The sequence below is a fragment of the Anabas testudineus genome, chromosome 5, assembly GCF_900324465.2.
Source record: "Anabas testudineus chromosome 5, fAnaTes1.2, whole genome shotgun sequence".
Taxonomy (NCBI): domain Eukaryota; kingdom Metazoa; phylum Chordata; class Actinopteri; order Anabantiformes; family Anabantidae; genus Anabas; species Anabas testudineus.
In genome coordinates, this window is record NC_046614.1 from 23,681,693 (window position 1) to 23,706,567 (window position 24,875).

At 39.4% G+C, this 24,875-nt stretch overlaps 1 protein-coding gene across 1 annotated transcript in view; it reads right to left on the reverse strand.

The window, feature by feature from the left end:
* Positions 1-24,875, reverse strand: part of ptprt (protein tyrosine phosphatase receptor type T) — a 236,773-nt gene that overhangs the window by 33,343 nt on the left and 178,555 nt on the right. The window contains exons 21-23 of the mRNA XM_026347177.1: positions 13,935-14,027; positions 12,078-12,187; positions 7,496-7,583 (exon numbers count right to left, since the gene is read on the reverse strand). Coding sequence (XP_026202962.1) covers positions 7,496-7,583; positions 12,078-12,187; positions 13,935-14,027 — 291 coding nt within the window. The remainder of the gene's footprint in view (positions 1-7,495; positions 7,584-12,077; positions 12,188-13,934; positions 14,028-24,875) is intronic.

A 24,875-nucleotide genomic window follows, 5' to 3' on the forward strand; every position in this document is an offset into this window, starting at 1 on the left:
AAGAGAGAGAGGGGAGAAAAAGCAGCAGTCTCTTTACACTAAGAAGTTAGCAGAGCTAAATTGGTGTATCATAGCAGTAAAGTATAGTGTGCCTCTCTAAGTAGATGCAAAACATGAAAAAGTATGGCATCCATTTTTTTTTCCAAAAGAGCATTTACATACTTAGTCCAACAAACAGCTGTTTCAAAAATTAAAAATGCAACAACTATACATAGAGATCCCAGCCATTTGTATTTAGTTTAAATATCCAAACTACCAACCAAAAAAGGTGAGTAATTCACAGCTAACTGCAAAGCTTTCACACAAAATCACTTATTAAGAATGAAAGAATGAAATTAACAACTTTCTCTGTTCTTTGCCCACAATCTTCTTCTTATTTGGAAGCTGCCAAGCCAGAAAGTTGTCAAGGTGTCTATAATACCTATGAGTTTGTGATCACAAGACATACACGCTGTTAGCCCAGCCCTGCTGTCAGACATCTGTATTACCTACTGACCAAAGAACACTCTGTCTTCTGATTAGTGTCCAATTTCTGATTGTTAGAGGAACATCTTCTTTTCAGCCTAATGGCAGTTAGTGTTTGCCTGCAGCAGGCTATTCACAAGCTAGGCTGAGAAATAATAGTTATCTGCATATAAGTAGTGGTATGACAGCAGACTGTGCCTCATTAGGTATATGAGAAGAGAATTAGTCAAGCATTAGTCACCTTGTTCCTTCTTCTCAGCACAGAAATTCAAAAAGGAAGTGTAACAACTGCAGCCTCAAGATCCCCTATATTGCCTTTGAGGACAAATCATGTAGAGTTTAGGTCAGTCACAAAGTAAAAATCATTCTTCAGTGGGTGTCTTAGAAATGACTAAACAGCAGTGCATCTCATTAATTCTGATTCATTCATCAACAATCAATTATCACACACTGGCAATGATCACAACTCATCATTACCAGCTATCAACGAATTTCCAATTGTCAACCCCCTGAAGTTTTCCAAAGATGAAGTATAATGACTCATAATCCTTCACCTTCTAATTAAAAATACAATTGTAATTAAAATCATTACTTCATCATAACCCTCCACCACCTGATGCTTTTTTTTTGGGTGATAAACAGCAATTGTTAAGAACCAGCATCAAAATCCTGCATGTATTGTTATTACAGTGTCATTGTTACCCCCAACTGCTTCTAAAGAGGAACAATGATTAACAGCAATCACAGTCGACAGTATCAATAATCCCACCGCTGGCATTAAGAATCAGTCTCATTATCACCATTATCTGTGCGCTTACCGCCCGCTGGGAGCTGCAACAGAAACCATTTTTTCATCTGGTGGTGGGGGACTGGCAAACACAATCAGTCTTTGCTTCAGCTTCTTTTTCCCCTTGTTTAGTTTTTACACCATGGAAAGAAAAAGTGTGTTGTTCCATCAATCTTTAGTTTTCTGAATCAAAGCAAAGCAATCAGCTCAAGAAAGGAAAAAAAATGGATGCCTACTCACTGATGGGAAGTACTGCCACCTCATTACATTTAATCACATTTCTTTAATTTTTCCTAATGAAACCCTTCATATTTTTGGCCACTTAGTTCCAAGTAAAATGTTAAGGCTGCATTATGAAATTATACAACAGAATATTTTGTGGCAACAATTGGATGAAGGTTATTTTCTTGTGCACAAATGACAGTCCAACAATAACCCCAGCAGATTTAAACAGACTTGTGAAATACTAATTAAATTTTATTTCTATAGTGTTTATTTTTCAATGCATCAAAGTGGATGCATTTGCAAAGTGCTTGCAGAGAACCAAACACAACTTCTCCATATTATCTATGGGTAGAGTAATGTTGTAACAGTGCTGCACTGCTGCAAGCACAAACTAGATTGCTGTGATCTGTACAGGCCTGAGTCTAACCTGTGTAGGCTATGTGACATATGTATGGGCGTGTGTGTGTAGGCTACAGGTATAGAACTTTGTTATTCACTCAATTTGTGTGTGCTACCATGTGCACACATAGAGTGTGTTTATTTATACAACTATGTGCATGTGTGTGAGAGAGAGACAGCTTGGGGGATGCTAATATTTGTTGTGGTTCTTTGGTCAAACACTTCAGAGGAGTTGTTGGCGTTCTGACTTCAGAGCAGCTCAGCAGACGTGTCGAGAATTTGCGCCAGATAGGATAAGAGAGAAGGAGGGGAGACACACTATGTACAGCTGCATATACACACAGCCCTTCTTTGCTTTGTTAGTTTCACACACATGCACAGAAACAAGATGCCCTCACAATCTCTCGCACTCTCTCAAATATGCACACACACCCATAGCTATAACCTCTGTAGTAATGAGAAGCAACGTGATGCAGGAGGGCATACTGATTATGCCAGCAATGCTTGGAGGTGTAGCACTGGGTGAAGAGTGTGTGCGTGTGGTAACACTAGCTTGCAAAGATTGACAGCTTGTGTAATGATACCCATTCACCTGAAGACCGGTAACACATTAGTGAATGGGTAGAGGGTTTTGTGCTTGTGTATGTGTGTGGGAGAGAAAGAGGAGTTAGGGAAAGATAAAGATAAGAAAATATAAAGAGGGGAGAGATGGACAGAGAGTTTATAAAGGAAGTCTGACACACAAAGATCAAAACTGAAGAGAAAAGACAGCGTAGAACAACAAAAAAAAAACAAAAATGAGAAATAGGAAAGACAAGAAAGGAAAAGAGAGGATGATAACAATAACGGTATAAAGCGTTATGTACATATGTTCAGGGCAAGTATGAAGCAGATTTTCACCTTAAGTGGTGTAAAAGATTTTTGCTGTGTATTTCAACAGCACTATATGGATATTTGCTGTAGCTGCTAGTTGGCAAGCCATCCACTGATCTGTTGAGTGTGTGTTCCTTTGCATGTGTGGGTTTGTTCCCAAATGGTTTCTTGTAACATAATGAAGAGCATAAGTGGAGCAGCAAATGGCTTGCACTACAGTATATCCATTGTTGGGAGAGCAACATGCTTTTTGATGAATCAAGATTCTCCTGAGTAAAATGACCTGTAGACATTTAGAGGATAGACTGCTTGTATAAGAAGTAACGTGTAGTCTATAAAGAAGGCCTTTATTGATTTTGGAGGGGTTATTGTGCAGTATGCCCACTGATAGAAATAAAGAAGCAGCATGAAATAATCAATGATCATTACAGATTCACAGGTTAGCCAGCGTTTTTCTGAATGTAATGTTGCATAAACTTTAGACATGTCATTTTTTTCAACACAGCTCCAGAGAAAAGGAGACTATGTGTCGACTTCAACTGAATAATAATTATATTAAGGAAATGTCAGGTGGAAGCAATAGTTGGTGTTAGAATAAAGCACATCTTATGTAGCTTATGTAAAATAGTTTTCAAAGGAAACCATACATTTGTGGACCTCATATATAAATCACATGTTTCTCCTTTTGCCTGATGTTTCATTTTAAATTGAAGTATTTCAGACAAAGCTCAGAACTTTCAGTTGCAGCTTAATCAATTCTCAGCTTCTGCCGAAAAGTCAGTTAATACAAAGAAGATCTTCTACAAAAAAGAACTAAATATTGATAGTTGCACAAGCCGGGTGGACTAAACTAAACAGGCCAGGTCTTTTTTGCGTAGCTTTTGTCTTTGTCTTGCCATCTTAATCAGAAAATTGTTTGTTTTAATTATACTGGCCTTGCCTAGCTAACAAATTTAATCTTTAACGCTGCATATTTTTCTATTTAACAACATCACACAGAATGATAACTAAAGAGTGTGATGGCTTGGACACACTAGGACTGTAGGACTAAGACTAACTGTGAAAATAAGTGGTGAAATTCATTTATTCTAATAGCATCAAATGAAGGGAGTAAAATGTTTATGTTAAATGGTTAACTTACTATGGTAGATGAATTGAAATATGTTGTAATGTTCCAGCTGTCTTTGCATGTACTTATAGAAACTGTATCGAACTATGACACAATGTGGTGTCTCAAAAACCTTAATCTTGAACATTTGTGCACATGAAATCTATAAGACAAACATAAACACAAGGATACAACCGTGCACACTTATCCCTTCTTATCTTATGTGTCTACATTAACACAAATACAGTATAAATACACTATAAACACACTCAGTGGTGCAAAAGCACACATAACCCCTCTTTGCACATATGTAAATGCTTGCCAATAAATCTGTTTATTTTGAAGGCATGCTTCTGTTGAATTATAAATGACCATATGGGAAGGTTGTTCTATGAACTCAGGGCTGAGAAGGAGCAGAAAAAAGGAGATGAAGAAGCAAAGAGGGGGGAGGAGGAAATAGAAGCAGACAGATGCCTCTAATGAGGAAACACTACTGTGCTTTGCCTCAACCCATAAACTGTCAGAGGTAATAAGACAGGATGAATAGATGATAGAGTAGAGGACTGGAAGAAAGGATAGGTGAGAAAGAGCTAACAAGAAGCGTAAAGCATGAGCAGAGTTAAAAGGAGTAGCTTGAGAGTAAAGGGTAAAAGAAGGGTGGTGGACTATAAAGAAGGAGAGATGAGAGGGGTAGAAAAAGACAATCAGAAGGTGAAGAGAAAGGTAGAAAAGAAGGGCAAAAATGGTTGGTAAGAGAGAAAAGATGAGGGAGGAAGAAAAGAAAGTTAGGAGACAAAATGGAAGAGACGAGAGGAAGGGAAGTGATGAGGAGATGGGAGGACAGGAGGCTGGTAGATTAACATTTATTCAGTGTACTGAAGGGATTTCAAACATGGCATCAACCGTTTGTGTTTGGCAGATGGCCGGAGGAAGAGTGTGTTAACACTTCAACTCAAATCAGCCCTTTCCAAACTGAGTCAGAGAGGGAGGTAGTGAAAACTGTGTTAGTGTATGTGAAGAAGTAAAAAATAAGAGAAAGAGGACTTTGCCAAAGTCACAGAAAGTCAAATGTCCTCACAAGGATAAAACGATTATCACGTCTGCCTCTGAGGGGATTTTTAGGGTGAGATCTTGGGTGTTGGTCTAAGTCTCCCAAACCCAGGCCACAACTTTAGCTCTGCTCGCTGTGATCTGCTGAGGCTCAATGAACATTTGCTGGGGTTAGAGGTGATGTCACTGGATGGAAATCAAAATGATTTTCCAGAAGACTGGATCAGACTTTAACCAGTCAACATAGACGTCATTTGAACCTCTTCTTTTGTGAGACTTACACATGAACCCTTCCTGCTGCCGCTCACGAGGCTGGTGTTGTTCTTTTTCTTCTGCTTTTCAAGTTGACAAAACATCCACTATCTCTCTAACGGAAATTGGATTTTGAATCAGTTTGAGGTGGCAAATAGGCCCCTGAGCTGCAGAGTCATGCTTCATTTATAGGTCTACAGCAAATGCTCACAGTGCAGTGAGTGCCTGTAACCACAAACTACTGTATAATGATGGATGAGGCGTCTACAGTATGCAGCTGTTTGTCCCGACTGATGCTCAGTGGATGTTTTCCACACTTGCAAAATATTAATAAGTTTACAATTATCATGATGTATTAAGGTGTATGAAGATGTTTTGTCAAATCTCTATCATCACAGGGGATATATGGTCATATTGAGTTTTAAGCTGCATTGTTAAATATTCGTTTAGAAATTTTTTTTCAAAGCAAAGTTACTCTTAGGCTAAAGTTTAAAGGACTTTACTCTTCTTAACAGACGCTGCTTTAGGGAAAACGTAAGTTAAACACCAATATCCAGTCAAATTAAAGCAGACTGGGTTCCTACAGTTATGTAACTAAATGTTATCAGAAATGAAAATGAAACATTTTTTGATATATTATGCAAAAATGTAAAAAATATAGTTCGAAACAATTTAAAGTATCATTAATAACAAAGTAGTAAAAGTAAAAAATAGAGCTTTAGGGGCCTTAGTTTTAATATGCAATGCAATACAGTAGGAGTGTGTATCCTGTTGAGAGACAAATTGTTTTGAGCTTGTTGCTCTCAGGCTCCAAAACAATAAGACAAATCCCTTGTTTCAAAAGGCGAATTAAAGTTCAGCCTGACTGTAGAAAAGAGACAGAAGATCCTTTTACCCATATTTAAAGTTTTAGCCACAGCCATTCTTTCTTTACACATTTCCTTGTTCTAATAAAGACGCACAAAGTCATTTCCCTGGGGGCCTTTTAAAACATTTTCTAAAGAAAATGAGCCTTTGCACAATCACAGCAAGCAAGATGGACAGTTTCCATTACCAGACCCTTGTAATTAAAGGATTTGTACTAATAGCAAATTTATCATAATTCCTGTTGGCTATCAAGTCCTTGACAGGCTATTTCATTTCAGTGTAATGTTTCATTTTAAAGCCTTCAGGTTAGTGCATGTCTCTGCCTTGACATCTAAACCCTTGTAATGAGATGTGTACGCACGCATAAATCTGTGCATGGAAACACACACAAAGTGCACAATGTTAGCACAAAAGTGCAATTTCCAGATCTAACCAATCATAAATGTGTATGTGGGTCTAATGGCTTAGACACACATACACACACACCTAAACTTGTACTACTACTGAACAGTTAAAAAAATTTCAACCAAACAATCTGCTTCTCTTGTTCCAGCATAATAGGGGCCTAAGGTTGCCTCATGCAAGATAACAAACACGCACACTTTTATATATAATAATATATAATTAAACATTACAAAATGTCACATTCACAGTTTAAGTCACACTCTAATGGCCGTGCATGCACACACACATAACCGGTAGGTGCCTCGCTGCGCACATCATACCAGTAGCTGCTCTTTTCTCGAAAATGAAGCTTCATTTTGACAAAAGTCTCTCTGACTAAAATAGAGGCTTCAGGCTTTGATCATCAGGCAGGATTGAAATAAAATCCCCCTGCAAACTTTAAGTTTTTATTTTTTACTTTTACCGAAGTTTAAATGAAAACATTTACTTTGATTTCTGTCTCACTGTCACAGGAAGTTACTCGGATAGATTCGTCTACTAAGACCGGGTTCTACTGACATCTGGCTCCCAGCAGGAGGTTCTTTCTAACAGTACAACACACCCTGAGCTGGAGGGAGTCACTGCCAATTATGGTAGATGATGGCCAGGTAGATGAATGCTGGTCCTCCAACATAAAGAAGGTCTCAGAACATCTAGCACCTTAGCATGTTGTCTTAAATCTGTGGTTGGACTATTTTTTACAGTTCTTTTTTTTTTTTATCCTTTACCCTTTATCGCTCAATAGTTATTGTCAAAGTTCACTAAAGGAATCTCCTTACACAAAAATTCTGATGGAATTTTTACTAAATGGGCGACCCATGAAAACCAGCTAAGAAGAATAAAACATACCAAACTAATCCAAGCTTTAGTCAAGTCAAGTCAATCCAAACCAAACCAGACCAGACCAACAACAACTAGCACAAGTCAATTGTTATAAACCATACTGAACCAAACCAGACTGACCTAAACCACATCACGATCAGCACAAGTCCTACAGGAACAGTCTATGTCATTGCAGTACTCACAAGCGATAATGTTGCCATAGCGATTCTTGTTGCGGTTCTCGTCCTTCTTGGCCGTTTCCCAGGGCGCAGTCTGTCCCTCTGCCAGGGCCTGAACATATACATGTACACATGCAAACACACACACACACACACATAAATGTGAAAATGCTTTCATATTGAGGTATGAACACACAGAAATATGCAAGCACATATGGCCCGATGCCCAGAGCCTGTGCTCTAATACAAGCAGCAGAAGATGATGAGCAGATGAACAGTAACATACATATTAATGAAAAGCCAATCAACTCATTGGGTTTGCAACAGACCCTACTATTTATCACTTAGGGCACTGAGGTTATTGTGACTCAAACTTAAGAGAAGTTAATTTTCAGAATATGGCAATGCTGGCAGGCAGGTCACATGTGATACAACTTTTCAAAATAATTGAAGAACAATCTGTAGGTCTACTCACCTAAATTCATAATGGAAAATGTATTTAAAAAAAAAAAACATCATGTTGATGAAAACAATTCTGTGCAACTGGTAAAATTGCTCAGTGACAGCCCAACCTGCCAAAATCTTGGCCACAACGACAGGAATGTATATATTGATCTGACCAATTTATTCATCAAACAACTTGGTGATTCACCCTCTGTAGCACTAATAGGCTGTTATATTACACTTCAGCTGATTTGTTTCCCAGCTGTCACCAGATTTCCCTGGAAGATAATGTGATTGTAGTGGTTGATTTTATTTGTTTACTATGAGCATTGCGTTGCCTTTTTAATCTGCAATTATTCATACTTTGGACAATTCTGTCTGAAGGTGAAGCTTAAATGTAGTTGTACTCCTCAACAGAAAGGTAAAAATGGTAAAGCATAATATTGAAATTTGTTTTTCATAGAAGAAATATTAGCCTACAGTTACAATGAATGTAGTAAGGATCTTAAAAGGCACCTTAGTGCAACAATTTCTCTCACTACATACAGTTAGTGTGGCTTAATAGTCAACTTAGATTACCAAATTGTAAGACCTGTAAGACCCTACTAAAAGATAAACATGACACAACAGTTATAGCCAGATCTATCAATCAGGTCAGTCAGTTGGCCAGATGACTGTTTATCAGATTTTAGCCAAATCCTTCATACTGATCAGCAGATAAAAAGGAAGGGGTAAAAAAACACAACCTCCTTCCAACCTTCCAACCTTATTAGCAGAGTTAATGAATTTAAATTCCTATAGTGAATTAAAAAGCAAAGAGGAGTGAGAAGTAACCTGATAGTGGATTGATAGAATAAAAATATATATAATATACCTGGATGTCTGAAATTCTGAAAAAAAGGTGTAGGTAAACACAACAGAAGCACAGAAAAGACCAAAAGTTTGGGTTCATTGTTCAGTTGGTTTACTTTGAAAGAGAATATTCAGTCAGTCCTTTGTTGGAGGAGAGAAGGCAGATTGTCCTAGCTCCCTGCTGTGATGCTGGCCCGTGTGACAGGACAAGGACAAAACATGCATGCCCGTGTGTGTTCATGTGTGTGCATGTATGTACTTTATATGTGGAAAAAATACACACTAATTCTCATACAGAGTGAGTTTACTTATGAACATTTTTGTCTAAATATAACTATGAGTGCATTTTTGTGAGAGAGTGTACTGTGTATCTACATACAGTATATGTGTGCGTAACCGAAGTATATGTGTATGAGGAAGTGTAAGATCACTCTCAAGCTTGTGCTAAGCAACCAAAGCCCAACTCTCAAAGGTTGCCATATGGACACCTAACTATTTTAGAACAACCATTATAACACACAGGAAGAGGTCACACACACACACACTCCCTATAGGGAATGAGTGAGTCCTTTTTGAGTCCATTAAGGGCTTAATACCAGACAACAGCTTCTCAGACACTGATATGACCTACATACACACACAGGCATACACTATACTCTACAAATGCGTTGTGACAGAAAAACAGACAACTAAACGTATCGCTCAGTCAAGCAGAAAATTGATTCTTTTAAAGTGGCATATGTGTCTGAGTGGGTGTGTGTTTGTGTGTACTGTACAGCGTTTAATACATTCATTTAAAAAAATCTACGCTGAAATTTGTATTTCGGACATATTAGGTAGGAGGTTTCTGTAGGAAGGTTATGTATGCAGTGTGTGTGTGTGTGTGAGTGTGAGTGTGCACATTTACATAAGGTGTGGGTTGCTTGCCCTTTTTTAACCTGAAAATAACAAGACAGTCTTAATCAAACTCTTCATTTGAATTCCATCACTTTTTAAAGTATTAATATTCTATATAAAACACAGAGTGCAGTGGGTAAGGAGAGGAAGATTAAGGCGCACACAAACACACACACACACACACACACACACACACACAGCATTTGTCATACTAGCAAGTGGGAAGTTCAGTTTTCCTGTTAGTGGTTATAAAATGTTTTGCATTTGTGTTTTAAAGCATGATTTATATTCAGTTCTAAAGCAGAGTACAGTATATCCAGGCTTACAATGTCTATCATTCTATTGGGAGCAGAACTGTTAAGTTCAATCTTCAAATATTGATCATGCCGAGTTTACATGTAGGTTACAATAAAGCAGATAGCCTCACACAGTGTGGACTATCCCTTTAAATGTGAAACATGTAATCCCTTTGGTGGTGGTGGTGGTGGCATGTTGACAGTGTGGCTCCTGTAGGTAGTATAGGGGTTAATGGGCTCCACCACTGGAGCTCACATCACACACAGAGATGGGGACAACAAAGCACCATATGGAGTGTAGTGGCCCATGCAGACACACACTCATGCAAAATGCTGTTTCTTGAAGAGCATTAGAACACCAAGTATTGTACTGTTAATGTGACTGGAAGCATCTACTGATTGAAAGCACGCAAATACAAAAAAACAGAACTAGTGCATGAGAAAACACCATGTATGTATGGTCTTTATGTTCAGCTATCAGCTGCTGCTAGAGCTCTTTTCGTCTTTTTCTCTGTCTCTCTCACTTACACACACAGGAACAAATCATATTTGGTCTCCCCTGAAACACATCAGTGGGCATAAACCAAAATGACAGAAAGCAAATGAAAATATAACGTACGGCATCACGGTGGGACAATTTTCAACACGCATGCAGACGCAGTAATAGAAAATATTCATTTTTATGAAAGTGGCTAAAACAAAAGTGTAGAGAGAAACTCTTTTTGTGTTTTCAAAGAATCGTTTTCAGTGTTTAAGACCAAAAATAAAAGTATATGGTTAAAGTGAAGAATGGTTAGGTAGAGAAATAAATTAAGTAGAAGGAATGAATTAAGCCTGTGGTAGAGTGTGTATGACAAACAATTATCATAAAAATGTCTGCATGTGATAAACTATTCTTTTAACAGACAACCAAGCAGACAGAGAGGGGAAGAAATCAAGTGTCCATTTATAAAAAGAAAAAAAAGTAGTATACTGCAATAAAAATGATGAAAGAGAGATGGGATGGGTGGAGCAAAGAAAAAGATGAATTAAAGAAGAAAGGCAGCAAGAATGAAACATGATGTAGAGAAAAATAAAATCAGTAAAAGAAAGAAGTAGATGGCAAATGAGTGGGAAGAGAGCAAAGGGGAGGACAGCAGAATGATGAATGAGAAGAAAGAAATTCACAGAACAGACATATAAAATTGACAATAATATTAGAAGAGAACAAATACACAAAGAGAAACTTCGAAAACTTGTGGAGAACACAAAGTAAAAGAGTTTGTTTTACTGACTCCCTGTTTGTTTTGCTGATCATCCATAGTGATGAGGTTAAGAGTTAATAATTGAAAAGACTCTTCCTTCCTCATAACAACAAATCTAATCCCACAATCTCTCTCATTCGCACACAAATACATAAAGACACTCACTCATACACCAGACAACTGGGATGTGACAACAGGGTAAAGCGAGGAAATATGGATGTTACATTTGCAAAATAAAGGAATCTAATTACCAAGCAATATTGCTCAAGATGCAGTCAAAATTAGATTTTACTGTCAAATAATTTATGAGGTCTCAAACAAAAAAAAGATACTAACTGTTTTTAATTTATTTTTATATTTTATTATGAAAAAGCTTGATTAGTGCTTTAAGGACACATCCCTTCTCTTAGCAGTCTAGACACAATTGTACATGTTTTATGATAATCGCTGCTTTTGTTTAAGTGGGATTAAAATGCATTTAAATTAAAACTACATTTCATTTTTAAACTTGTCAACCACCAAATTCTATTAAGGTTTGTGGGGGCAGCTGAAGGATATTCCATTTTTCACCTAACAAGAAGTGAGCATATACTGTTGCGGGCACGGTATTACATCTTAGGGCTTTGATATACCAACTTTTTTATTGTGGAAGCAAATCCTTCCCTCTGACTCAGTGTTATACCTGCTGTTACATTTACACATTCTGGGGTCACAAGGACATTTTATTATACTTATTATCTGGGTGCATAGCTGCAGACCTTTGGCCTTCTTATAACCACTGCTTGTAATGTTGTCGGTATGAAGATTGATGCCTGTTTTAGTGTTGTTTGCATTACAAGCCCCTTGCACATGTGTGTATGTGTGAGTATTCACCTCATATTCCTCTTTGAAACCATAGCCCTGTCCACATTTCATCTGGGTGATGTGCTGGAGGAGGTCTGCAACTCGAATCGCTGGCTGAAACTGGCCTGCCTGGAACTGACCTGCAGGATCAGAAACATGTTACAGAGAGAGATGAGTACATAATGAGAGATACAGATACAGGAAATATGTGGGAGGCAGAGGTGGGTGGATTGACAATCAGTCTGCATGAAAACCCAGTTAAATCAACTAAATCACCTACTTTTCTAAACAAAATGAGGAAACAACTTTAGTTCCATGTTTTGCTGTGAGACTGTGTGACTAACTTAGTTCCTGTCCTGTTGACTAACTAACCTTAATATTTAACAAACCAGCTACCAACCCAAAGAGATAGCTAGCAAGCATTATAACTGGCTACGAGGCTGGTTGGTGAACTAGCTCGCTAACAAGTCTACAAGCTAACTCAATGCTAAACAGCTTACTGGAAATTAATCACCTACAACTAACACCTATAACTAATTACTGACTGATTAGCAAAAAAATGATATGACCTAGATACTGACTAAAATGTTAACTAACCAATCTGACTGACTTAACTAAAACTGCTTAACTAGCTACCCACCTAGCTAACTCACTGACTAACTAGCAGACTGACTAAGCTAACTGACTAAGATACCGGGTAATGACTTAACTAGCCAAATACCTAATTTACATATTTGATCACTATTTGGCTATCTAACTGATTAACTAGCAAACTAACCATCTACCTAACTACTGTCTAAGTAAATATTTAACTAACCAAATAACTGACTTAACTAGTTACCTAGGTAGCTAATGAACTAGCTGATCTGTATACTAACTAGCCAGATAACTTACTCTCTTAGTAACTATTTAGCCAGGTAGCTAACTGTCAGACTAACTAATAACTAATTACCCAAAGTCAAAGTAATTATTTAACTAACTAAATAACCAACTACCTGACTGGCTTAACGTGTTATCTAGCTAGTTAATTAACTAACTGATCTTTCTACTAACTAACCATGTAACTAACCCTCTACCTAACTATTTAGCCAGGTAGCTAACTGGCTAACTGTCAAACAAAGCCTACTGTCCAAATACCAAATAACCAACTGGCTGTTTAGCTAACTACATATCTAGCTAACTAACTGACTAGCTAAGAGCTAACTACCTGAGCACACAGCTAACCTAGTGACTAGCTAAGAGCTAACTACCCGAGCACACAGCTAACCTAGTGACTAGCTAAGAGCTAACTACCTGAGCACACAGCTAACCTAGTGACTAGCTAAGAGCTAACTACCTGAGCACACAGCTAGCCTAGTGACTAGCTAAAGCTAACTACCCGAGCACACAGCTAACCTAGTGACTAGCTAAGAGCTAACTACCCGAGCACACAGCTAACCTAGTGACTAGCTAAGAGCGAACTACCCGAGCACACAGCTAGCCTAGTGACTAGCTAAGAGCTAACTACCCGAGCACACAGCTAGCCTAGTGACTAGCTAAGAGCTAACTACCCGAGCACACAGCTAACCTAGTGACTAGCTAAGAGCTAACTACCCGAGCACACAGCTAACCTAGTGACTAGCTAAGAGCTAACTACCCGAGCACACAGCTAACCTAGTGACTAGCTAAGAGCTAACTACCCGAGCACACAGCTAATCTAGTGACTAGCTAAGAGCTAACTACCCGAGCACACAGCTAACCTAGTGACTAGCTAAGAGCTAACTACCCGAGCACACAGCTAACCTAGTGACTAGCTAAGAGCTAACTACCCGAGCACACAGCTAGCCTAGTGACTAGCTAAGAGCTAACTACCTGAGCACACAGCTAGCCTAGCTCCAGTGTACGTACCACTCTGGTAGGAGAGCTCCACAGACTCACAGCCTCCATAGGGGAAACTCTGCAGGGTCAGAGAGGGCTGAGTGAGCGACGGCTGGCTGCTGTCTGTTAATGGAGAGAGAGAATATGTTATGATGACAACACACACACACACACACACACACACACACACACACACACACACACACACACACACACACTGTTGCTGCTGTCCTGTATGGACACTATGTGACGGACGAATGGTCCAGATCACAAGTGATGAGTTAATTGAGTCACTTAACACCCTGAGCCCTGATTGGTGGGACAGTTAATTGGAATATCTCTTCTCCAATTAAGGAGAAGACAGATTGATACATGGGCTCCGATAGGCAGGACAGATGGAGAGGTGGTAGAGGACAGTGGGACTGGTAGAGGACAGTGGGACTGGTAGAGGACAGTGGGACTGGTAGAGGACAGATGGAGAGGTGGTAGAGGACAGTGGGACTGGTAGAGGACAGATGGAGAGGTGGTAGAGGACAGTGGGACTGGTAGAGGACAGATGGAGAGGTGGTAGAGGACAGATGGAGAGGTGGTAGAGGACAGATGGAGAGGTGGTAGAGGACAGTGGGACTGGTAGAGGACAGTGGGACTGGTAGAGGACAGTGGGACTGGTAGAGGACAGTGGGACTGGTAGAGGAAGGCCACATGTCAAGAGACTGGCCGAAGGACCGAATGAACAATAGAGGGGGAGAAGCTTGTCAGACTGTGTGAAAACAATAAACAGATGCTGAAGTCTGGAATAAGAAATTAGACTTCAATAGTTGGAAGATTCAGTTTTATATTATTGGACAGTTGTGAAGTCTTAAGTTCATGTTTTAATCTGCTCATTGTTGTTCTGTGTTATGACAATGTGACTGCTGACATCCAGCCAGTGGGGTGGATGAAGCTGGTCAATGTCCGTACTAGCACCGCATGTGTGTATCTCAGAAGGAAATTGGATTGTCATATGAAACTGCATGACCACGTTTCCTTATTAGAGCTATTTGCATGTTAATGATAGCCGAGGATTCATTAGTGGCATAAAATCTAAACAGTGGCTTCCCTAAACAAATGAAGGCTGAGCCGGCCACATGGGCCACTCTGCAGCTCCCACTGAGTGCTGCGAGCATGTGTGTGGTCAGGATAGGGAAAAGACGAGACAGCAGATCAAATAGGTTCACACTGAGTGATTCAAATTAGCTGACAAGTTGTTGTGTGAGATGAAGAAGTGATAAAAGAGTAAAAGGCAGAATGATAAGGTAAGAGAGAAGTGGAGGAGATGAAAGGAGGGGAGCAGATGAAAGGGGAGATGAGGAAAAGATAAGAGAGGGAACAGTGGAGGCAAATAGAAGAAAGCAGGCGAACAGCTAAAGGAGGGATGAAATGACGAGAGGGGAGAGCAGGGAGGATAAATAATGAGACAAGGAAGAAGGAGAGAAAAGAAAGGAGAGAGGGGAGCTGAGAGAAGGAGAGATGAGGGCAGGACACAGACGAGGGGGGAAGGTGAAGGAAGGACAGGAGCAAGGAGCTGAGGAGAAAAGGAGAAACAAGGAAAGGTCAGGACAAACACAACCTGTGGGCTCACTGACACAGAACTGGGTTGTACTTTACACTCCTCCTTCACACTGTCTCTCCAGAACAGTTCAGCTGAGAATTTACTGCAGAACTTCACATTATCACATAAATCTGGACCAACTCATATCGCCCTCCTGCTCTAGGGCCGCATTTGTATTCATGATGCAACTCTATCAACTTTTCTGCATTCTGAAAGGTTATATATTATGTATATATACATATATACATATATACAATTCCTATTTGGGCTCAGTCCAAGAAGTGTGACATCCATCCTTAACCTGAGAAGAAGTCATGAGGAGGGGATCAGGGTGGCTGTTTAAAGGGAAACTTGCCTATTGTTTCCTAACCTCTCCTCCCAGAAGTATTTTTAAAACTCACTGACATTTAGATATTTTATGAATACCAGCAGAAGACATCTTCTATGCTTATCATTCTCTGCTCTTTTGTCTTAATTTGACCTCTTCCAACTAGTTTCTGTTTCACTGCCTACTGTCTTTTTTAATTAATGTGCTTCTATCTGAATCCAACTGTAGCCCACAGACTGTATCACACTGTCTCAGGGTTTTGTGCTTAAAGGGGCACCTGTGGAAAGGAGTGGCCATGGATCAGGTAGAGCAGCTGTCCATAAACCCCAGGATTGGTGGTTTGACTCCTGATTTCTACTGACTGTCTGTTATTACTACTTCTAGACCCTAAAACATCAGATCAGACTAAAATCTAACATAAACAGACAGAAATCATGAACTAGATGCGAATGTGATCATCACCACACAACCATCAGAGACACACAAAGAAGCAAAGCATTTGTCTCTAAGACCCTGAAACATCCTCAGAGCTCCTGACAGCTGCCTCCAAGGTCACAGGTGCTGTATGTCTCTGGTGTGTGTTTGAATGCAAACTCATAAGATAAGACAGGCACGTCCATGCACATGCTTACCTTTCAGTCTAAAGTGTGTGTGTGTGTGTGTGTGTGTGTGTGTGTGTGTGAGTGAAGCTAACCAAGGTCAAATATGCATTAAGCCAGGCATGAAATGGAGTCATAGCTGCAGCTCCACAACACTGACTATGATAAAGACATCTCAATGCTAATGGGGAGATTTATTGACCCCACAGTCACAGTGGTGTGTGTGTGTGTGTGTGTCTGTGGCAGAGAGATGTATGGCGAGTGTGTGCGGGTACTGTGTGTTTTGATACTGTAAGAGAGAGCCATTGATTGTGAGTGAGACCAAATTGTGTGCTAGACATTTTTTTTCGTGTGTGTGTGTGTGTGTGTGTGTATGAAGGAGGTTTAAGCTGTCAGAGAGTGTGTATTTTAATGCAGTCCTTCATGGTTGACAGTTCCCTCCTCCTATCCTGTGACTTTATTAAGACTCAGTTATGGATGACTTCGACTCAGAGTGTCACAGTTTTAACTCCTAATTCTTTCTCCACAACCAGTCTACCTTCCCTAGCTGTATTATTATATTTAAAAAATACATAACATATTCTTAAAACTGTGCAGCCTTCACTTGTGTAACCTTTGCATAATTAATACAAATATAGTTCTGCAAAAGTAACGCTGTACATTTTTGCTTTCCAACCACTCAGAAACTTTTCTGTCAATCATAATCTTTTTTTTTTTTTTTTTTTGGTGTGTGTATGTTTATTAGCATGTATTGTGCTGTAAGTGTTAATATGGAAAATAAATATATAAAAATACCACAGTAGTGTATTAAATCAATCACCATATCACATGCCTGTCACCTGTAGCGTCAATTAAACATACATGTAAATGACACCACGCTATTCGACCAAATTTACATAAAAGATGAAAAAAATATCTTAGTAGCAGCAAAATCTGTACAAATTTACACAGTGTCAAGGAATGTAAATAACTTGCTGTGCAAACCTTTCAACATTAAAGGTTAAGAGCAGGATCCACTCATGTGCTGTGTGAAGTTGGAAAATCTTAGCGAGAGGCTTTGTAAAAAGGTGCAAAAGCTGTGGACGATAACCTAATCTCGCTCTCTTTCTCGCTCTGTCTTCCTTTAATGCACAAGGTCAATGGTGAGATATTTGGTACACATAGAAAATATAGGTGCAGCTCAGCTATTATAGAGGGAAAGAGGGAGAGAAAGGGAAGTCAGAGAATAAAGGAAATGTAGAAGTAGATAGTTGACAAAGTAAAAATAGACTATTTGAAGGCCTCGGTTTACAAAAATGAGAGCACACGATGTGTCTGTCCAGAGTAACCCTCATTTTCTTACTTTTCCCAAATAGATCTTATACTTTCCTTGTCTGTCTTGCAATCATTGAACAGTAAAACGAGAGACTTGACAGTATTTTACACAATATAACAAAATGGAGCTTAACATAAGGGAAGGGAAATGTGTACTGAAAAAGTAAAACAGTAAATCAGAAGATGAATGAGTAGGGAACAAGGCAGAAATAAATTGAGTTTGTGAAACAGAATGCTCTGACAGACCTCTTAGATGAACATGATGTACTTAATTACTTTGCAGTCTTCTAAACGCGTTTGCAAATTCAGCTTGCATGACTTTCAAACTGAATTCAAATTGAGAAAGCCATAAGAGAAAACAGATGGACTGAAAGCCACAACAAAAGCACAGAGACAGAGGAGGCGAAGGCAAGCTGGAGAAGAAGAGCAGTGAAATAAAGGAGCGATAAGTGGAGGAAAAGAGGCAGCAGAATATATCTGCACTGCGGGTCAAGGAGATCAACTGGTCTAGACAGTATCCCAGCGGTTTACCTCATTTCACCTCCCTTCTTCTGACAAGAGGAGAGAAATCACTGACTTGCAAAGTGTAGACTGTGTGTGTATATGTCTCTGAGCCAGACCACATGCACACATGTCTATAATGCCTACAAGCGCGAGCATGCATGTGAAAGTCCATTCCTTTAAATCTTACCGGCACCAGAGTCAAACACAGATACAGTGGAAAGAAACTTTTGTGAACCTTTTGGAATTTTGTGGTTTTCTGCATTTGTCATAAAACATGATCTGATCTTCATCTAAGTCAATATATAGCAAATATAATGTGCCTAAAATAATAAACAAAGAAATGCTGTTTCATGTCTTTATTGAGAACAACCATAAAAACCTCATAGTGCCAGTAGAAAAACTATCTGGAAAGAACACACAGCATATCCTCATGAAAACATCATTCAAACTGTAAAGTATGGTGGAGGAAACACCATGATTTGGACCTGCTTTGCTGCATCAAGGTCTGGCCAGCTTGCAGTGATTGAGGGGAAGATTCCCAATCAGAATAATTTGAGAATGTCTGTACATCAGCTGAAACTCTGTATAAGTTGGGTGATGCTACAGGACAATGACTCAAAACACACAACAGAATGTCTTAGAGGATACAGATAAATAAAATCGGCCAAGTCAGAGCCCAGACCTCAATCCAATAGAGATGCCATGGATCGACTTTAAGAGAGCCACACATACGAGACGTTCAAAGAATATGACAGAGCTAAAGCGGTTCTGCAGGGAGAATGGACTAAAATTAATGCAGAAAAGCAAAACATTTCAAAAGGGTCACATACTTTTTCTTGTCACTGTGTAAGTGGGGTTTTTTGTGCATCACAAACCAACACAGAGATCTGTGAAGTCACTAAGCTGCAGAGAGTTATTTATTTAACAAATTGAGTCTTATCTTGCAAGGAAGGACCATAGAGACAGAGAAAGGGACATAAAGTGGACATAAAGACAGACAGAAAACTCTCCTGTTTCCCCTTTTCTAGAGAGAATTTCTTATCTATGTGCAGGAAGGCCCTGTTTGTCTTCAGTTCCACTGTATTATACAGGCAACTACTGACTGATGAACGAAGATAATTAACAGAGACGTGGGGGATTAAAGTAATAATTTGCAATATTTTCATTCAAATTAATGTTTTTTTCCCTTTTAAACATTCAGCTTTGTTGCAGCTGGTGTCTTCTACTCATTTTTATGTGTGAAAAACTTCTAGTACACAGGAAATGATGCATTTTACACTCCTGCTGTGTCTGAAATGGTTCAGTCATTCACTACTCACCATAAAAAAGACTTAGTAGTTTAAGCAGTAAATTAAATCTTGTCATCCAACATCATAACAGACAGCTGCCAGTCGTTTGATGCCAATTTTTACGTGATGTATTGCACTGTAGGATTGTTAGGAGCAAGTAGTGCTCATATTTTGTGGTAAAGTTGTTTTTATCTGTCTCACTTGACTTGAGGATTACAGATCTTTCTGATCTCCTAATACATATTCTGATATGTCAGCTAATCTGATTCAATCCATCACTGTGGAAATGAAATAGTGAAAATGAGCCTATTCTTGTTTTTATCATCAACATCTTTTTATCATCTATTTCAGTTTGAAATATTTCATTGTTATCGATGGATGTATGTAATCAACCAGAACAGCCGAGAGGCTGACACAACTTGGCCAAGATTGAAGGACTGAGGGATACAGAATAACGACTGAGAGACCATAAAATGTGACTATAACCAGATATAACCTGTGTAAGCAGACAGTCAAGATGTGGCTAGAAAAGAGCACAGAGGCTCAATCTTCCCAGAGCACATAAAGGTTAAAAATTACTATCTCTCAACCCTGCTCTCACCTTCAATTACCCAGCACTGCCACATTATGGCCAAACAAAATGACTACCATTAGCCATAATCACCTTACATGCAGCCTTAATGCTATGCTGAACTAGACTGGGGAAAATAATTGCCCCTCAGTAATGCTGTGGAAAAACTACTTCCAATATAAGTAGGGCTGTGGATAGAAATCATGAGTTTTTTGCACAGGAGGTGGAGGATTCAGCATCGCATCCTCAAAATATTCACAGATAGACACATTTAAAAAGCAAAATGTCGCATTACTGAGGTCTGCTGGCAGGGACTTTCACTTCAGTAGTATATTCTTTGATGAAAAAGTCAAGGATCTTCTTCTTTTTATTATCTCTGCAAGTTGGCCGGCTGAATCGTGTTTCACAGTTTTTCTTATCCACAAAACTTCCTTCAAGGTTTCCAGGACTGCTTGACCAGGGAGACAATTTTTGGGAAGTACTTTTCAACCATCAATTAACTACATCACTGCTGTGTCTAATCTTGTTGGCTAGATGCCTTTAAAAAGGCAAACGTCTAGGTCTTTGCTTGTTGTATGTGTAACTGAGTGTACCTAATTAACCACAAAAAGCTTCAGATCCATGGAAAAAAACATCGTCTTCTGTATTAACAGCACTAAAGTGCTGTCCTTGGCTGTGCACGAAAGGATGACACACAGTGTTGCGTAACCTTTTAACCTACATCAGTGTTGAAGAAATTGATTTTTAGAGGAAAACGTGTTTGCACATGAAATGTACGCCATGCTGCGATGGCTTTCTAATGATCCAGTGGATTTATGTCGCATCGATGTTAACACTGCGTTAAGTGAATCGGCGTGAGTGTGTACGACTGCGCATATTTGTAACTTCTGTGTCCTTGTCTCTCTATGCATAGTTGTATTCCTGTGGTGTACTGTGGAAAGAAAAAGTATGCGAACATTTTACAATTTCCTGGTTTTCTGCATTAATTTGTCATAAAATGTGATCTGATCTTCATGTAAATCAAGAGTATTAACAAATATGATGTGCCTAAAATAATAACACAAAACAATCTTTCATGTCTTTATTGAGAACAAACGTAAAAACCTCATAGTGCTAGTGGAAAGCATGTGGCTCTCTTCAAGTCGTTCCATAGCATCTCTATTGGGTTGAGGTCTGAGAGGTCAGAGTGTCAGCTGACGTATAGACATTCTCACATTATGCTGAAGAATTATTTGATACACTTGGGAATTTATCTTCCATTCATTCACTGCAAGCTGGTCAGGCCCTGATGCAGCAAAGCAGGCCCAAATCATAATGTTTCCTCCACCATACTTTACAGCTGGGATGCTGTTTTCATGATGACATGTCCGTTTTACGCCAGATGTAGTGCTGTTTTTGTTTTACAATTTGTAGATTGTTTCCCTAACTGTAGACTGGTGAATTTCTAAAATCTTTAACATCACTTTGTAACTCTTTCCAGCTTTATGTAAATAAAATGTGAAGCAAACTCAAAAGCTTTTTGTCAGTCAAAGTAGCTCTAGACCACACCTCCAAACTAATTTTCTAACAAGACTCAAGGTATGCTAACACCTGACTCCAGCTAGCTTTTTTGAGGTCATTATTCCAAGGGTTCACATACTTTTTCCCACTCTCACTAGATCACGTTTTATTACAAATTCATGCAGAAAAACATGAAATTCTAGTTCACATATTTTTTCTTGCCACTGCATGTAGTACTCTACCTGTGTGAGTATTGGTTTCCGTATGGTTGCTTATATAGGGATTGTGTGTGTGTGTGTGTGTGTGTGTGTGTGTGGCGAGTGAGAGTGTGTGTGTGTGTGTGTGTGTGTGTGTGTGTGTGTGTGTGTGTGTGTGTGTGTGTGTGAAATCCCATTTCCATAGCCAAGAAAACACCTGAGCTATGGAGAACGCTATACAGTAGCTCATTCCAAAAGAAAATAAACACTCACACACACACACACACACACACACACACACACACAGAGCTAAACCCCGCTCTGCATTTCATACTGGATTTACCCAAGCTCCTTCTCCCTGTCTTTGATCCCCCAATCTGTATGTCTCTTACACTGTCGTCTTAATAACTTTCTTCCCTCACTGCACCTCTCTCTCAGCTCTCCTTCTCTCTTCAAGCTAGTGAAAAACAATCCTCTCAGGCACCATTCAGGCTCATGATACCATTATCCATTTTCAAAAGCCTGAAAGGTACTGGAATGTGTCTAAATGTTGAATTCTTACAAATGAAATGTTATTTATTAAATGGAGAAATTCAGCTACTCTTGGAGGTCACCTCAGCCATAACAAACAACTGGATTCAAGGGAAATGAAATTATTAAAGTAATAACGGAACCAAAGAACTTTTTTATCATCACAAAATATCTACTGTATCTATTGCCCACTGAACCTTGAGCTGTCGGATAAAAGTCTTTTATATGTCTTCCTGACTTACTGACTTAGACGCACAGTGTATTTGCTTTACTGTCTTTAGGCAAAACGGAAATTGTTTTCTTCTTTCTAAAGTAATGTAATTAGCCAGTTAGCTGGAGGATTGTAGTGTTACACTGTAAATCTTTAAGGCAATACAATTAATTGAAATGTACAAAATAAAAAATGTTATTGCTAGGTCAAAAACCTGACTAGTAGAGTCACATAGTCTCCCCACTGAAGCTCAATCCTCTTGTGTTGTCTTTTTTTAACATGAAGTGTTTCTAGAGAGATAAAAACATCCCGACTTGTTTAACTTCTTTATTTCCACCAGCTTTCAGTTTCCACTCTCTTGCAACTTTTCCATTTCTTTCTCATTTATTCATCTCTCTTCATCTTCCATTTCACTGCACATTGGTATTCCATCCGTCTGTCTCAGCCTCGGTTTAGGATGATGATGAGAACGATGGTGATAATGATGAGGATGATGATGGTGATGATGATGATGATGGCAACATGCTTGGTCAAGCTGCAGATCCTCCTTCCACTAATTTACTGCTTCAATCAATAAAATAATTGCAATGCTCAGCATGAAGTGCAAACAGCAGCCAGCTCTGTGGCTGTATGATTTACTGTATATGGAAGGAAGGATGAGGGAAAGAGAGATGGGGGATGAAAGGAGGAATGAGGAGATATTAGAAGAGGAAGCACTGGTGAAATAAAGAGCCGGGATTAAAAATAGAGAGATGCACTGTATAGACAACTGCATAAATGGTTGCCAGGATAGTTGGAAATAATTGAACACATTAAACTAGAAAAGAGGAGGTGATGAAGGATAGAAGAGTGGGTGGACAGATCAACTGGAACAAGGAAAAGAACACGAGAGCCATGAGAAATGGAAGAGTTAATGGGTCGACACATACAGTGTACAAAAGTGGTGATGCCGTATTTGTACAATGGATAAAGGGGTGAATAAAAGGAGAACTGTCAGGAGTAGAAGCAGAGGAGTGAGGGGTTGGTGTGGGGCTGGAGAATTGAAGAAGGGAGTGATGATGGATTCACAGATGTAAGAAGGATATATATCATTCCATGTACAGAACAACAGATGAAACAAATATATTTAATTCTGCTATTTCTTTCTAATTGTAGGGAGAACAGATGGCTGGAGAAAATGCTAACGTCACTTCGTAAAGCTGTAGGACAGCAAATTCATGCCAGTGCACAAATCACTCAGGCGTTTTTTTGCATTCTGCTTCATTGTACTTTGATGTGAATCAGCAAATGGCAGCGACACTTGCGTAGCCCCTTGTGCAGAATGCAGGACATGAGCTTAAATACATGAGGCAGGAGAATTGTTGGAAAATACAGGTAGAACTTTCCAAAGTTTCTTCACCCCTTTTCCTTCTTCACCTATTTGTCCACTATTGTGTGGTCATTAACAGACAAAAGACATACATGATGTCTATGACAGGTACGTCTGCCTGTCCATTTCTCCTGCTGCCTATTTCCTGGGCAATTAACATATGGGCTCAGCAGGCATAACAGTGTTTGAGCTGGTTAACAGCTGAGTTTCAGGATAACACTTTGATTTATCCTACCTGAAGGGACAAGAATGAGAGATGAGGAGGGGATTGAGACAGCAAGGAGGAAGAGAAGAGAAGACAAGAGAAATTGAGCCACTTGGGCCTGGTGGCATTAATAACAGTGAGAGTAGAAGTGCAAAAGTGCGAAATTATGAATAAAAGAAAAAGCAAATAATTAATGAAAATAGAGGATGGCAGGAGCAGTGGTCTGAGGGAGGAGCGGGAACGATGTGGAGGCAGACATGATGACAGGAGAAGAGGAAAACTGAATAGAGCAGAAAGGAGGAGCAGAGAGGAGGATGGATGAGAGGAGGTGTGGCAGGAAGATGACGAGCTAGCAGCTGGTTGATAAGTATTATCTCATAAAACAGAATCACCCTCGTAAAAGGAGACGGGCAGACAAATGTCGTGCTGCTTCTTATACCTCTGTGTGCATGTGTGTGTGTTTGAAACTGTATGAAGTGCTCTACTCCTGCAAAGACTGGCCATACACACACACACACACACACACACACACACACACACACACACACACAGTACACTTTGTCAGGGGCCAGAGCCAATCTTCTTGGCAAAGAACTGGTCAATCTGGCCAACAGAAGGGAAGAGAGGGAGGGAAAATGAAGAGAAAAGACAGAACGAAGGTACTGGAAAATGATTCTGACATTTCATTCTGCTCATTTGTGAGCTGTGTGTGTGTGTTCACGTCTTTCTATTCCTGTATGGTCACGCTTAAGTTGGATATCG